Source organism: Phyllostomus hastatus, unplaced genomic scaffold (assembly GCF_019186645.2).
Source record: "Phyllostomus hastatus isolate PE091 unplaced genomic scaffold, TTU_PhHast_1.1 phas_contig_150, whole genome shotgun sequence".
NCBI classification, from domain to species: Eukaryota; Metazoa; Chordata; class Mammalia; order Chiroptera; family Phyllostomidae; genus Phyllostomus; species Phyllostomus hastatus.
In genome coordinates this window covers 23,516,327-23,531,787 of record NW_025333611.1, presented here as the reverse complement: position 1 = coordinate 23,531,787, position 15,461 = coordinate 23,516,327, and the positions used below count along the sequence as shown (strand labels likewise).

The 15,461-nt window shown below is 44.9% G+C and overlaps 1 protein-coding gene across 1 annotated transcript in view; it reads right to left on the bottom strand.

The window, feature by feature from the left end:
• Positions 1 to 1,412: 1,412 nt before the first annotated feature.
• PRELID2 (PRELI domain containing 2) overlaps positions 1,413 to 15,461 on the bottom strand; it is a 66,552-nt gene continuing 52,503 nt past the window's right edge. The window contains exons 6-7 of the mRNA XM_045828013.1: positions 9,585 to 9,654; positions 1,413 to 5,530 (exon numbers count right to left, since the gene is read on the bottom strand). Of these exons, the coding sequence (XP_045683969.1) occupies positions 9,595 to 9,654 (60 nt within the window). The 3' untranslated portion in view covers positions 1,413 to 5,530; positions 9,585 to 9,594. The remainder of the gene's footprint in view (positions 5,531 to 9,584; positions 9,655 to 15,461) is intronic.

Sequence of the window (15,461 nt, the reverse complement as noted above, 5' to 3'; positions counted from 1 at the left end):
TCCTGGCTTCAGGATCACCTGGGGAGCTTTATACAATCCCAATGCCAAGGCTGCAACCTAGAATCTCTGGGGGTGGCACCCAGGTAGCATTATCTTTTAAAGCCCCCCATGAAATCCCCAGCAGGTTCCAATTGGCAGTCAGGTATGTGAGAAATATATTTTACATCTTAAATACTTCATTTAAAATTTTTAAATTGTTTTAATAAGTTAATTTAAGTTGTACTCAGAATCCCCTCTGCACTGGGTTTGCCATTCTCACAACTCGGCCTCTCCACATGCTTCAATTCAGTCTCTCCAAGTCTCATGTTAAGGTTCTGTGTTTTGCAGGGTTAGCCCAAATTGTTAGCATGCCCCGCTCAGACATCAGGGAAGCAAATGCTGATGCTGCAGCTGGGCATTCTGGGATGTCCTGAGACCAAGCTATAACATCCAGGACAGTCTGAAAGTAAAAGACATTTATGCCTGGACACTCTGCACCCTGCAGGCACTGTGCACTGCAAAGGTCCTCCATGACTCAGGGGAGGTGGTCTCGCGTAGGCCAGATCCACCCTTCTGCATGGAAGGCGGGGCCTAAAGGGAATTGGCTATCTTCCCCAAGATATGCTGTGCCCCTCACTAATTCAGACACTATCATCTAAAACTATGCAACCTGCTGTAGGCCACCGAGCTATACATTTTTGTGTTGATCTCTCTCCATGGTGCATCCTGTGCTGACTTTTTTCTGCATCTATTACATAAGCAAACACTGATTTACCCAAGCTGTAACAGAGCCTAGTCTTCCCATCAATTGGTGCCTTCTACTGCCATCTGTCAGTATAATGATGGTGCGAACCCAGAAACTCACTGGATCAAGACGTAAAAGAACACATCCTGCTTTCTCTTGTACACAGTAGGTGTTCAGTGGTGCTGGTTAAACTAAGGACTCTACCCCTAAAGGCACGCAGGCTCTAACAAAAGAAAGGTATCAATATGGCTTGGACAAGGTATTCCAGCAACAAGGCACAGCGACTCAAATACAGTCTAGTAAAAAGGGGACAGGTGCCAGGATAGAGGTGAATCTCACGGAAACAAAGCACAGAAAGCGTAGCTGAGCCTCACAGGTTAGCACGCAGCGGCTCTGTCTCCCCTGCTCTCTGGGACCCCCTGACTTCACGCTGCAGTGTGTCTGAGCCGTGCTTCTTCCCCTCCTCCTCTGCAAGTGGCCTGCCAGAGTCACCCAGGAAGAGTGACCGCTGCTTATTTCTGAGAGAAACTTGAATGGCCCACCTCAGGGAAAGTGGGTAGCAAACATAAGGTTGGTATAGCACACGCATGTGGGGACACTGAAAAGACCCAGGGTCATTAGAACAAATGATAAACACAAGCTGCGTTGAGTGGTGCGATACCCCAAGAAATTAGAATTCACGCATAAATAATAGTTGTAAAACCTTTATTTCAGGATGATGCAGGATCAGACTTCATAGGTACACAACTAATTTATAGCTCCAAATCACAACAGTATTCAACCAAAAACACCTTATCCTTCACAAAACTTGGCCTGAGAAATGTCCATTTGGATTTTAATCCACTGAAGTTTCACATTGTGGAATTGCACATATAAAATATGAACACGATTGGGGGAGACAATACATTAAAAATCAGCCGAAACCCCTTGTAGCAACATCTCACTGATCCTGAGGTCACAGATCTGGCAGTGCAGCTGGGGATCAGGAAGCAGGTTCAGAGAAGGCAGAGGAGTCGCTAAAATAATGTCACCGCATCAATGCAGCAACATTCCTTATTTAACTGCTAGAAAAGCCTCTCGAAGCCTCGCTCGGCTCCTGGTCACTGTTACCTGACACATGGCATGCAGTGTCATGGTTTTCCGGCTCCCAGACAGCACATGAGTGGAAAGTTCCTCGAGGCAGGCAGGGTGCTGGCAGAGAGAAACAAGTAGCAGGGAGGGGAAGAACAAGGATCCAAACCACCACAGAACTCAAAGAGCGGAGCCACGTGGGGCCAGCCAGTGCAGGGGCTGTAACAAACCTGAGTAGGACCTGAAAGCATTCCAAACATAAAAACGACCCTGAAGAGGTTTCACTGTCCTCAGTAGATTCTGGTTTGCAAAAAGCAGGGAACTGTGTACTAATTAGAAACTGTTCCATGTAAATGGCTGAAATGAAGTCCAGGAAATGCACAAGTATAAAGAATAACCTTGAGTGTGTATCCCGTGCAGCCCACAAGGCCTGATAAATGAGATCTTACTACATGTATGCTACTTATATAAAACGAATATAGCACCGTTTTTGTTTTATCCACATTTATATGAAAACATAAAAGCCCCTTCATGATCAAAGCACCTCGGTCACGCAGGGATAAGCTTTAGTCAGCTTCTCTCTACGTAAGATCTTTCTGTCGGGTCCCGAGTGACCAACTGTGTTGATCAGTGGGCCCAACGGTCTGCAAATCTGTCTTAAGTGACAGAAGACATGGAGGCCAAAACACCCGTGGTAGATCAGTTTCTCAAACTACGGTCTGTGGAGCAGCACCACCCAACCTCCTGGGGAACAGGTTTGAAAATGCAGATCCCTGGGTCCCAAGTGCAAGGCATCGATCAGAACCTTGCCCGGACACCAGCGTTTCTGCACCCCTCCCCAAGGATTTCTGGTACAAGTGCAATCCTAGAGCTCACTGGAGTGAATCATCCCCTTGCAGGGTGGTGGACTCAGCAACCCAGCGCAGGGGAGACTCACCAGGTCTCCCCTTTCTCCCTTTCCCACCCACGTTCCTAACGTACCCAGGTACCCAGTAAGGCTCCTGCTGCTTTTGGCATTTCTTACACTAGACTACCGAGCTAAGAAAAAAAAAGTTAAATGCGGGCTCCTAAATGTTTCATCACAGAAAAAGGATTCTGACATGTAATAAAAATGAATTCGAACCAGTCCTAGTTAATTTTTTAAAAAGCGTAAGATCTCTAAGCCATAGACGAGAAGCCTGAGGCAGCAGATTCCTCCAGGAACAAAAGGGAGCGAGGGGAAGTGTCTGATACAAGTCCAGAGGGCTGCAGGGAAATGGGAGGGAAACACACCTAAAAAGCAGGCGTGGAGGGGCGGCAGGAGGCAGCTCGCATCTGGGATAGGACAACGCAAATCCATTAAATGTTGGCTGGGGTGTTTACTCTGATCCTTAACACTCTTGAGGAGAGGCTGGAAACAACTAGCAAACATGTTTTGTTTGGCGAGCACAATGTTTTTAAACAATCCTGAATTTTTCCCCAACATGTAAAAATTAGATTTTGTTTAACTCACCCTCTTTCCGGAAAAGTGGAAATTGGCCGAACTCGGAAAACCAGCCGCATGGCAATACCACGCTGGAGCCAGGCAGCTGCTGCCCACCTTTGGGCTCCGGGGTGACCCCAGCGGCTACCAGTCTGCTTCCCCCACCGGATCCCTTGCCAGACCCCCGCAGGCATTTGCGCCAGCCACCCCAGCTTCAAGGAACTCAGACAAATACCAGCCTCTCTGTGCTTCATTATTTCTATTTCCAACAAAAATTCTGACTACAAATCCTTTCCTACCTCAGGGGTGTTAAAAAGAAATCAGATAATGTCTGCAAATCACCTAGAATTCATTGTAGCGTTCTCATCCTCAGCTGCTCATTGGAATCACCTAGGGGGCTTTAAAAAGCATTGGTGCTTGGGTTATACCCAGAGATTCTGACTTTCTGGCCTGGGGTGTAACCGGGGCTTCGGGATTGCACACAGCTCCCCAGGTGGTCCTGATGGGCAGCCCAGGTTGAGAACTCCCGCCTGCAGAGGACGCAAGTGGTTGCACAGGAAGGGTTAAGTTTATTCCAATCCAATCTCCAGATACAAATTTCTTGCTTCTAACCTCTATAATAATTCGCATTGCTTCTTATTTTTGGAAGTGGGCAATTATTCCAAAAGCCTACAAAATGCCATTTACAAATGGGTAAAGGGGGTCAAAGTGTCTCCTGGTTTCTACCATTCATTTTCCCTCCAACACAATTGAACAATAAAACACTAAGGAAATGAGGAGAAATTATCCCAAGAGATAAAACTCAGGCAGCACGAAGCATTCAAACACAATAAGAAGAGGCTCACAGTGGCAGGCTTGTATTAAAAAAAAAAACACAACTGCTTTGAAATTCATCGATGTACTAAGTGGAAAATTTTTCAAATAATAAAAAAAAATTTCTCCAAGACTTTCCATTAATGGCTCAATTTTTACCTTAAGATGGATTCCAAATTTTTGCCTCTCTTCCAGCTTTCTGTTAGGTAATGTGCATTTATCGTTTGGCTTCCAATCGTGGCAAATGCACACTACTGTCATCTAATTTTCAAACAGTAATGCTACCTTATATTACATTTGAAAAGTACATTTTCAAAATGGTTTCACATAATCAGAATAAGAATGGCTTCTATTTACTGGACTTCTACTAGGTACCAGGAATGCTAGACACACACTCTCTCTCTCTCTCTCTCTCTTCATCTATATATATATAGATGGAGAGAGAGAGAGGGAGAGAGAGAGATTGTGTTTGAGAGATATATATATATATACACACACATATATATATACATATATATATATGAGATCCAAAATTGGTCCAACAACCTCACAAAGTTAATTATTTCACCTCATTTTACAATTTTTTTTAAAAAGTGAGCTTCATAAAGATTTAAAATTATGTTCCAGTGAGCTAGTGAGTTGAAACGCTTGGATTCAAACTCAGGTCTGTCTGTCTGACTCCAAACTTGTGCTTTTCACACTAAACATCTTGTTTAACCATCACAACCCACAGGTAGTAAGATCTGTGCCCAATCAGCCCACTTTCCCGGTGAAAAGAGGGAGGTTATGGTCACATCACAGAGTGAGTTAGGAGGAGCCAGGATTATGCATATGTTCCCACTCTCCATCCGACGTTTCTCCAGCAGACAAACACAGCTCACATGTTACATTACGAACATTACACTGACGGCAGTTGTGCAGAACTTGTGGGTCTCAATCAAATGCTCCTGATTTCTGAGAATCTTCACCATTACTACAAAAGTGGCTTCTCTTGAAGTCAGGCCTGGCACAGTCCTGTCTATTCCAGGCTACCTGGGAACCAGGTGTCAGGTTCAGTTCCTTTATTTATCCCAGAATCCTCTCGTGAGTCCTATGAGCAATGATGCAAATAACATAAAGGCACAAGCACCAGTCTCTAGGCCTGTCCTTGGCTGCTCGGACACCATCACCAGGCAATCAGCAGGACTTCGTGAAGAAGGGCAACATCACCTTCTGTGGGTTTCCCCTTTATTCGTAAATTGTAGGGTCTGTGCCATAAAATTCCAACTAGGATGCATCTCCATGAGTGTGGCTATTTGAGGCTGGCTCCCAGGGGAGAGTGTCATTTCACGTCCTAGTCTCCTCTTCTTAAAGCTGCCGACAGACACTGTATCCTTAAGCCAGTATTCAGAAAATCATATCGTCGGTGTGGTGTGTCCAAGAAGAGATTCTCTAGCAGAAGTAGACATGACACAGCTCCCCTGCAAGAGAAAGCAAGCAGACTTGATCATCTCATAAACATGTCTCACTGATCAATACTTGTCTGCCTTCCTTTCTGCAGCAACTCTTAAGGGTAACTTGAGCTCTATTACTATGGATAATTCTCAAAGAAATTGCATTTCTGCCTCCTAATGATCTTGGAACAAAGCAAGCACCTCATTTCATTAAGTCCAGCTACCTAAAAAAGCTGGCTCAAAGGGGAGTGGACATACAGCTGAAACTGAGGTCTTAATCACTCCGGTGTGAAAGAACTGTGCTAGTTTATCAAACCGTACCACGCCTGGTCTCCCAACTGCTGGCGGCAAGAACAAACGCGTGTCAGGGCTATTTGTTTTATTCAAAAATGACAGGAAATCAAAAATCTATCCAATGGATGTGTCAGCAGCAGCACCACAGGCAAATTGGTGAGTGAGATTTATGAACCTCCAGTTTGGCTTGTGACAAAAGTCACCTGCTAAGCTACTAATTGTCAAGCACCCACTCACTCGGACACACAGGCCAGTGGGTTCCAGGGAGTCACTTTAGGGCGAGGCACCATATACAATGCAGTCACATTCTGTGTGACTGGCAATCATGCAAAATTTCTGGACAGAGAAAGACAAATGCCATATGATTGCACCTATCTGGGGGCTATAAGAACAAAATAAATGAACAAACAAAACAGAAACAGGCTCATAAATTATGCAAATTTGAAATGTGGTATTACATAGAAATATTAAATAGTGTCTCCTTATGCACATTTGTGCAAACCGTACAGAATATTTTTATGAAAAAGTAAAAACTGCAGAAGTCCAAAGCCAGTGGACTGGGTGCGTCGTCCACAGCACCTACACAGCTACCCCGTCACACAGCTGCTGCATCTGCCCCATGAACTCCTGTGTTTCCACGCCGCTATGCACGCGCACTGCAACTTCATGCACACGCAATTTTAATGATCACTGCTGCTGCTACGTTAACTGCATTGTTGTGTTTATTTTAATGCTTTGTGATGCCTTAAAATAACATCATCTGAGCGGTGATGCTGGAGCTCAGGCAGAGAACATAAACTGTCACGCTATTGGAACAGAGGTAAGATGTGATCAAATGCTACATAAAAAAAAGGCCAGGCCACCACCACAAGGTGCCCCAATGTTCATTTAGGAGAGGGCATGCTGTGACCCAGGGGACAGAAAACGTTTTCTTAAAGGGCCAGACAGTAAATATTTTAGGCTTTGCATCTGTAAGACGTCTATCATAGCAATTCGCTCTGCTGTTGGAGCTACAACACAGCTGGGAGCAAAGCTGCATTACAGTAAAACTTTACTTGCAAAAGTGGACAGCAGACTGGATTTGGTCTGCGGGCTCCAGTTGGCTGACCCCTGCTCTGCAGCTCAGTCCTACCACCTTTTCTTCACTGTGGCATTTCACTGCTCATAAAATCAGTTCTCCCACTGAAACCATTCTCCCATTTTCTACAGAGCTACCTTTGAGAAAATAAAAAGTTCCATTGAAACAGGCACCTGTCAAGCTTAAAACTTTGGAAAAATAGTCAAGAAAAGGGGGTTAAAATGGGAAGTGATAAGAAGGCAACAACACTGCAGTCGTGTGGGAGCCTCAAAAGGTCCCACATCACGTGACCGGTGCCGCCTGTATGGCTGTACAGATCTGTCAAAACTCGCCAAACTGTGCACTTAAAATGGGTCAATTTAATTGTGCACAGAGAGATAATACCTCAGTGAAGCGGATTTTGGGAAAAAGCTTAAAGCCTCAGCAATAGCCTCTAACTTGTCATAATCGTGGATTTATGTGGTAATGGTATATACCTATTACTTTCCATCTGCTCCTCTGAGAAAACTTGTCATAAATAATGAGAGTTTGAATTATGGGAATCCTTCAGGAATTCCACTGCATTACGTGCATTAAATGCACATGCCCTGCACCGAACTCCTTGTAGTATCCAGACCTCAACCACCCACTTAAGGAAGAAGACGTTACTTTTTAGGAACAATACAAAGCCCTGAGTTCATGGCTTAGCTCTCAAAACAAACAAAAGAAAAAAAAACAAAAAAAAAAAGCAAGAACGGGGTAATTTAAGATGGTAGGTAATGCTTGCTTAATTTCCTCCTTCTCACTGCAACACTTGAAATCGAAACCATAAGTTGGTGATTTAAAACACAAATTGGTGTGAGTCTCACCTCCTTTCTTTTATGTTGTGTACACTCCAGTAGGGAGCCTGTCAACATTCCAGCACGGTGCAAGGCGGGGTGGGGGTGGAGGGGGGGGCGGTGGGCAAGAAGAGGCTGAGATACTAATATCAGGGGAAAGTCACACAAAATCACTTCTCTGATTAATCTGAAACCGATGACAGAATACATAACAGTTTCAGACTACAGCTTTCAATCTGTCTCCATTCAGAGATGAAAACTCCTTTAAAGGACCGGCGGCCACGGCAGCACTGCCCGGGACCTTGTTAGAAACAAATTCTCTCCCTCCACCCACACCCACCGAATCAGAAACTCTGGTCGGGGGCCTGGGGAGAGGGACGATCAATCCATGTGTAACAGATCCTTCCACCGATTCTGATGCTCACTAAAGTTTCCAAATCCCCAATTTAAAGTTTAAAAACCAAGATATACTCTTCTCATGTAAGTGGCACCCTCCCCCCTTTCTTATTTAACGCGGAGCTGACTTCAGTTCCCACGCCCCCGGGTGAGATGGAATCTGTGCCCGAGGACACGAACACTGCCCCCTGCCGGTGATTAGTGAGCCTCCCCCAGACGCCAGCCTGGAGAAACAGGGTCGCGGGGCTGAGACCTGCTCTTCAGAGTGGATCCAGGAGCACACGACAGTAGACTCCACTCAACATTTGCTGAGCCCCTGCCGCACGCCATGCCTGCACTAGATGAAACTATCTTGCCTCCCCTTTCCAGTAGGAAATAAATCTATTAGCACGTGTTAGGTGCACAGAGGCTTAACGTTAGTGAGAATGGAGTCAAGCCTCAAACAAGCAGAAACACTTTATAATTCTCAAATTCTCATCCATAGGCATGACTCACATGCTTTGAATGCTGAGGTGCTTGCACATAATTGCTCCTTTTGCTTCTCTGGTTAATTCTCCTCAAACTGTATCATATATTACAATTAGAGTACCATGTCGTTTATACAAAAACCATATGTACTATAGTTTTAAGCCATCATAAGGAAACTTGAAGTAATTCTGAATTATTCAAGACAATGTTTGCTCTACTTAAATGTCTTACCTTCTCTCAGATGTTAAAAATCAAACTCCAATAAATTTCGTAAGAGGCAAATCCCCTATTCTCATTTATTTTAGGCTTTGATTCTCTCTTAAATAACTGTTCCACCCTTTCCACTATGAAGATGACTCCCCTTGATGTGGACAATAACAACTCAAGGAAAAGAATTTAAGTAATTCTGGAATGCCCCTGCAATCTATTAAGCCTACATTATTTATCCTAAACTAGAAGTGGCATGTGCTTCTGCAAAAGTGTTCCTTCTTCCATCCTGTGCCATGGCAGACATCGCTAATCAATCAAGGCACTCTTACCAGAGCTTGAGAATTATTTTCAAGGCCTCAGAGTCCTTCTCCATAGCATTTCAGGCAGCCATCCCCAACTGATGGGATATATATAACTGATAAAATATATTTATTGCCCTGGCCAGTCAACATGCCCCTTTCTGCAGCTCTAAACCCCTCCTTCCATTGTTCTCAGAACAATAAAATTAAAGCTTCCGTTTATCCTGAGCTGCAGTTTCTACAAATCTGTGCTACCTTCAGGGTTGTAATCATGTTGGATTGTGCTGAGCGGTTTAAACAATTTGAATGCAGTTGTAACCCAGCAACGTAGCACAAAACTGCTCTGAAAACCAAAGAACCAAGTAAATAAAGGTACAGAACAGATAATGAAACACCTGTGCGTATCACAGGGAAATGTACAGCATGGTTAGCCCGGGGAGGCAGATGCACAGCACCAGGTGGGTGAGCATGAACACATGGTCCGAGAAAACAATTCCGGTTTGGCCTCTGGTACTCACTGATGGCTCTTTACTCGGCTGATGGGGCACCACACTGCTCCTTCAGCAGCGTCTCCATTATTCTAATTCCCTATGGAGAAAAGAAAGGAAAATCAAAATGCCATATTCACGGACAAGTGCTTTTACGTTTATCACAACCCTTCCTCTTCAAGGAATCCAAGTCATGGCCATATATTCACTTCAGAAGAGTAGGCTCATAATCACGCCGTACATTTTTCTAATCTTCTGCCCATCAATTTCACATTATCTCCACATGTGCTCAGAATTACTCGGGGAAGTAGGGAATTTAGGCTCTCTGTTTTAACCAGAAGAAGACAGTCCCAGACAAGTTAGGTAACTTCGTGACAGTGGCCCCGTCACTAAGTGGCACCGCCAGAGCTAGAATAATAATGGTAATAGTTAAAATTAATTGGACATGTGCAAACGTGCTATGCTCACTGCCAAGGTTTTATGTACATTAGCCTGGGTAGTGCGTGCTGGGTGTACCGATGAGACCCGCTCTGGGACTCGGGCACCCCTTCTGGCACCTGCCAGCCCTGTCGGCGGCCAATAGCACACAGCCACCCTCTCAGCCAAAGGCAGCTGCCTTACCTGGGATCACGGCGCCTCTCCAGGGGCAGCCCACATCCAGTGACCGGTGCATACAGGGGTCCAAAGGCCTGGCCCCCTTCCCTCAATTTGGAACAACTCCGGAAGCATCCCATCTCCAGCTGCCCAAGGGATCAGCTGAGACCTTCATCACCACTGCATCACAGAACAACATCACCAGCAGCCTAATCCTGCTGTCCTTACTCCCTCACAAGGGTTGTCCCTGAGCAATCACTTCAGTAACCCTCTGCACCCAGACCTCCATCTCTCAGTGTGTCCTGACAGCTGACCAAGGACACCTTGTTTAATATGCACAAAACCTTAAATAAGTACTATTCTTACCCCTCATCTTACTGATAAGGCAAGAGAAGCTCAAAGAGGTTTAAATAATGCGCCCAAAGTTATACAGCTATTAAGTAACAAAGCAGAGAAAAAACACATTCTATTCTGTTTCAGGGGCCACCCCTTAACTTTCTCACAATGCTCGCTCCACTGTGTACCTTTCAAATCGTCCACCCACCCACTGTGGCCAGTCAATTCTACCCTGGAAGAAAGATGAGAGCCGATATTCCCTCTGCCTTCCTTCGAGGATGAGTTCTGAAGACTGGAGGATAACCCATCAGATGAAAAGCAAGGATGTGATGTAATTATGAACAAGGGACTTAAGGAAGTCAAGGCTGGATCTGGGGGCATGGGACACACAGTTCTCAGAGACCGGGAGAGAGCAGTTCTCTCTAAACTGCTCTAATGATCAAAGCTAACTTACCAGCCCTGACTGGTGTGGCTCAGTGGATTGAGCGCTGGCCTGCAACCAAAGGGTCGCTGGTTTGATTCCCAGTCAGGGCACATGCCTGGGTTGTAGGCCAAGTCCCCGGTGTGGGGCATGCAAGAGGCAACCACGCATTGATATTTCTTTCCTTCTCTTTCTCTCTCCCTTTCCCTCTCTCCAAAAATAAATAAATAAAATCCTTAAAAAAAAAAAAAGCTAACTTACCATGCAGGTCCCCAGGACCCTCTCAGGAAGACTTTGATTTCATGGGGCTCAAGCAACAAGCACCCAGATGCTTTTCGTGCTCAAGTGGGGTTGGGTGGGCCTACAAGGACAAGGAAGAGACTCTCTCTTCGAGGTTTACTCTGAGCCACAAGAGGGGGGTGCATGCCAAAGAGAAGACAACAAAATATACAGGGGTACACAACAGTAGGTTTACAGTTAGGAGTATGTGAAACACAGAGTTTACTCTTCTATTATTATGTATTAATTATTGTATTATTTATTTGTATTACAACTATAAACCTACTTTTGCCCACCCCTGTAATTAGTACCAAGGTATACTCAACAAAAGGTAGTATTTCCTTAAAGGTTTCAGAAGGTCCTTTAGATTCTGGCTGGCCATTACCACAAATATTGCCATGTTTTGGAAGGAAGAAGTATTCATTAAAAGGCCTTGACAGATCCTTGGTGGGTGGCTGAGTTGGTTGGAGCATCATCCCATACATCAGAAGTCTGCAGGTTTAATCACCGGTCAGGGCACACACCTAGGTTTCAAGTTCAATCCCTAGTTGGGGCACTTATGGAAGGCAACTGATTGATGTTTCTCTCTTACATCAATGTCTCTGTCTCTCACTCTTTCTCTCTCTCCACCCTTCTTCTCTCTCTGAAAAATCAATAAACATATCCTCAGGTGATGATTTAAAAATTTTTAAAAAATAAAGAGACCTCGACAGAAGGCCAAGGAACATGGAGCATTGGGTGAACCAAACCGCCAAACTGTGGGACCACATGCACTGTCAGGAGCACTGGGTCACAGCTCCACCAGTGATTCTCCTGGGTACCATGCACTAGTCGCTTTTCTTAGGAAATAAATTAGACCAGAGAGTGCAGGGGATTTCGGGGCTCACTGGGCAGTGCTTTCCACACTCAGCTGCTCATGGACATTCCTAGGAACCCACAAAAGCAAATACCGACGCCCAAGCCCTATGCAGACTGACTCAATCACAACTTCCAGTGGTGGGCCCTGGAATCTGTAGACTGATAGCACGTCTCACGTGGTTCTGAAGCACAACAAGTCCATTCACTAGAATGTGTCAATGGCACCCTGACATCACTTCCAAGATCCCTTCCCACTCTGCCAGTCTGAGAAATGATGAAATAGTTCTCCTGAAACATGTCTGAAGATAGGGTATCTACTGCAATCTTGTACGCCAGAGCTCCTTTCCTCTTAAAGAGTTAGGGGGAAAGGAGAGAAGGAAGAGGTAAAACATCCAGGGGAATGAAATTTAACCTAAGACCAAAACTGTTCTCACATCTTCTCTCATTCATTCAACAGATCCAGCTAACAAATATTTATGGTGCACCTACTATGTGCGCTGGCGATAAATGGTGAAAAAAACAGAGTTCCTGCCCTCATCTAGCTTATTGTCTTAGTGGATTTCCTTCCCCGGTTTCAATTTTTTGTTGTTTCAACAAACCCCTGGACAATAATTAAACGTCTTTCTTCGATTTTCAGGAAGACTAGAAACTGCCATGTTATTCTGTTTTAAGCTTCTTTTTGCAGAGTGGGCACCTAAATCAAGATGGTACGTCTTTAAAGCCAGAGAAGCACACCCTTCCCTTAGGAAAGCTCTGTGAACTTCCCCCTCGTCCACCTGAGGAGCGCACCACTTACTGAGCCGAACACTAACTGACGCACGCGAAGATGTTCAGGTTTGCCTTGGGAATTGAAAGACGTTATTTATTGAATCAATTATGCTCTCAATGTGATAGCTGATTTTTCTTTCCTTTTTTCCCTCTCTCATACCACTTTAGTCTTTTTAAGCAGAACAGTTGGAAATGGAAAGCAGAAAATGGGGGCAGAGAGAGAGAGACCTATAAAGTGAAATAAAAAAAAAACAGGAAAAAAAAGCTCTATTAGGGAGGCCAAACCATTATTTAGTGCCTCTGTTTGGTAAAGAAAGACCAAATCAAAGCCCAATCGATACAGTTCTTTCAAATAAAGTTTAACTGCTCACAACTCAGCCCCCAGGAGATCAGGCTTAAAGGGACAAAATTGACACCACTTATCACACAATGAGGCCTGAAATGCAGAACAAACATTAAATGGATACACCTTTATAGATATGGCTTAAAAGCTTTTTGGACTGACAAACCATAAACCAGCTTGATTTTATTATTTTTTTCCCCTCTGAGACTCTTCTTCCCTATTACAAGGCTATCTTTCTGTTCTGCACGTGCCGGCAGACACGTACGTAGACCCTGTCAGTCTCATTTTCCTAATACCAGAGCGGTGCAGGCCGAATGCAGAGGAACCCAGCACCTTCCAGATTCCAAACGCTTCCCAGATTCCGCACCCTGGGAGGCTCTGACAGCTGAGTATTATGGAAAATGAAAAGCTTGTCCCAAGAGGAAGGGGACTACGTTAGAACTCAAGGTGGACAGATCCAGAGAGTCTATTTATTTTATCAACTTGATGCTTTCTTAAGAAGCTCTGACTTACCTAAGAGGCCGTGAAGAGAGTAATATTGGACCTTATGGAAATTACCAAGTCCTAAAGCAGTTCTCCAAAGACATACCTATGGAGGCTCTCTTAACAAAAGAGAATTCCTCCCTGGACTCTCACAATGGTAAAAGATGGGTGTTAAAGACGCACAGTGGGAATAATGCTTTTGTGGGGGCCATGGCTTTGGAGGAAGCACCATGCAGAGGACCAGGGTCCTTGTGTGTGAGGGGCTGCACCCATGCCGCGAGCAGCAGGGATGCCTGTGCTCAAGGAGTCATTAGTCTCTTGGGAGGAAACAGAGGAATGCAGAAGAGCTGACGTGCAAGACAGCCCTGAGCAGGGCTGCCATGTTTAAAAGAAAATACTTCACTGCGAGAAGGAAAGTAGAGACTCATCTTGTGGGAAGGGAGGACTTGCAGAAGCCACTGGAGGAGGAGGGACTTGAGTCGGACCCAAAGTCTGGTTATGGGTGTGACGGACAGAGATGAAGGGAAAGACGGAGCACAGGGAAGCTTAAGAAAAGGTACCGGGGTGGGAAGAACAGTGTCTGTGTGGTTAAGCAATTGCCTACCCGAAGGGGGAGAGAGTGGACTGGAGATGAGGCATTTCCAGCCCCTCCACCCCACCCTTTGTCCACGCTACACACGCCCTGTGCTCCCACCTCAGCTCTGCTCTTTTCTGGAAGAGGCAACAGCACAGAAACGTCCCAGTATTGCCACCAACGGCACTGTGATTACGCAATGGCCCTATTAGAGAGATTTAGGGTTGAGTCCAAGGTTGGGCAACCCTGGGCATTTGGCTTAAATTCTCTAATCTTCAACTGCCTCACCTTTAAATGGAAATAATAATATGGACTTGCCCTAACAATTAGTTAAAATCACATGTGATCTGGTCATCACAGAACCTAGGTCTGGTAAACACTCAGTAAATAAAGGGTTGTTCTTCATCCAACTCTCCTTAATGAACATCTAATCCCACTAGAAAGGGGTCCTGTATGCTCTGGAAGAACAATGCCTGGGACAGGGAAGGCATGCAGTAAATGTCACCTGAATTAATGACTCTATCTATCAATCAATCAACTGATCAATCATCAGCTTACAGATGTACCACATTAGACGATAAAATGCTGAGGCAGGGGACAGAAGTTACTTATATTTCAATCCTTGCTGTCTAGTGCAAACTCCGGCACACAATGGGTGTTCAACGTGGATGGATTATAAAACTAATCAACTGGCTGCTTTTGAAGGCCAGGCTGCTAAATTTGAATTTGGGAATTATAGTGCAATCTGCCCAGTAGTTAGAATCCTTGAAAGTGTGGTTGAAAAGGTCAGGATACCAGGGGCTACCGCAGGGAATGAAAGAACAAAACACAGGAAGAAGAAAGGATGAAAGGGTGGAAGATAAAAGGGAGAGAATGATGTGGAGAAACTGACAGGGAGGTGGGACCTCTACTGGGTCCTGAAGAGTGGGGTTGGGCGGGAAGAGTTCAGGAAGTGGGACACTGTCAGATGCTGAAGTTTGCATGATAAAACGAGTCTCCTTTTGATAAAAGAATTTGCATAAGTTTACTTTAAAAAAAACTCCTGCACTTCCCTTTTGATGCTAATTTTTTATTAAGTTGGTTTACATAAAACTTTCTTCAAATCTTTTCCCTTACAGATGAATAAAAAGTAGAATGAGGACATGTCAATGCCCTGCTGCAACCCTTCATAGTACCACTGCTCTTGTAACAAACCCACTCTTCCTCGTGGCCTCGGGGCTCTGCGAGAGCCGCTTCCAGACCGGGCGACGT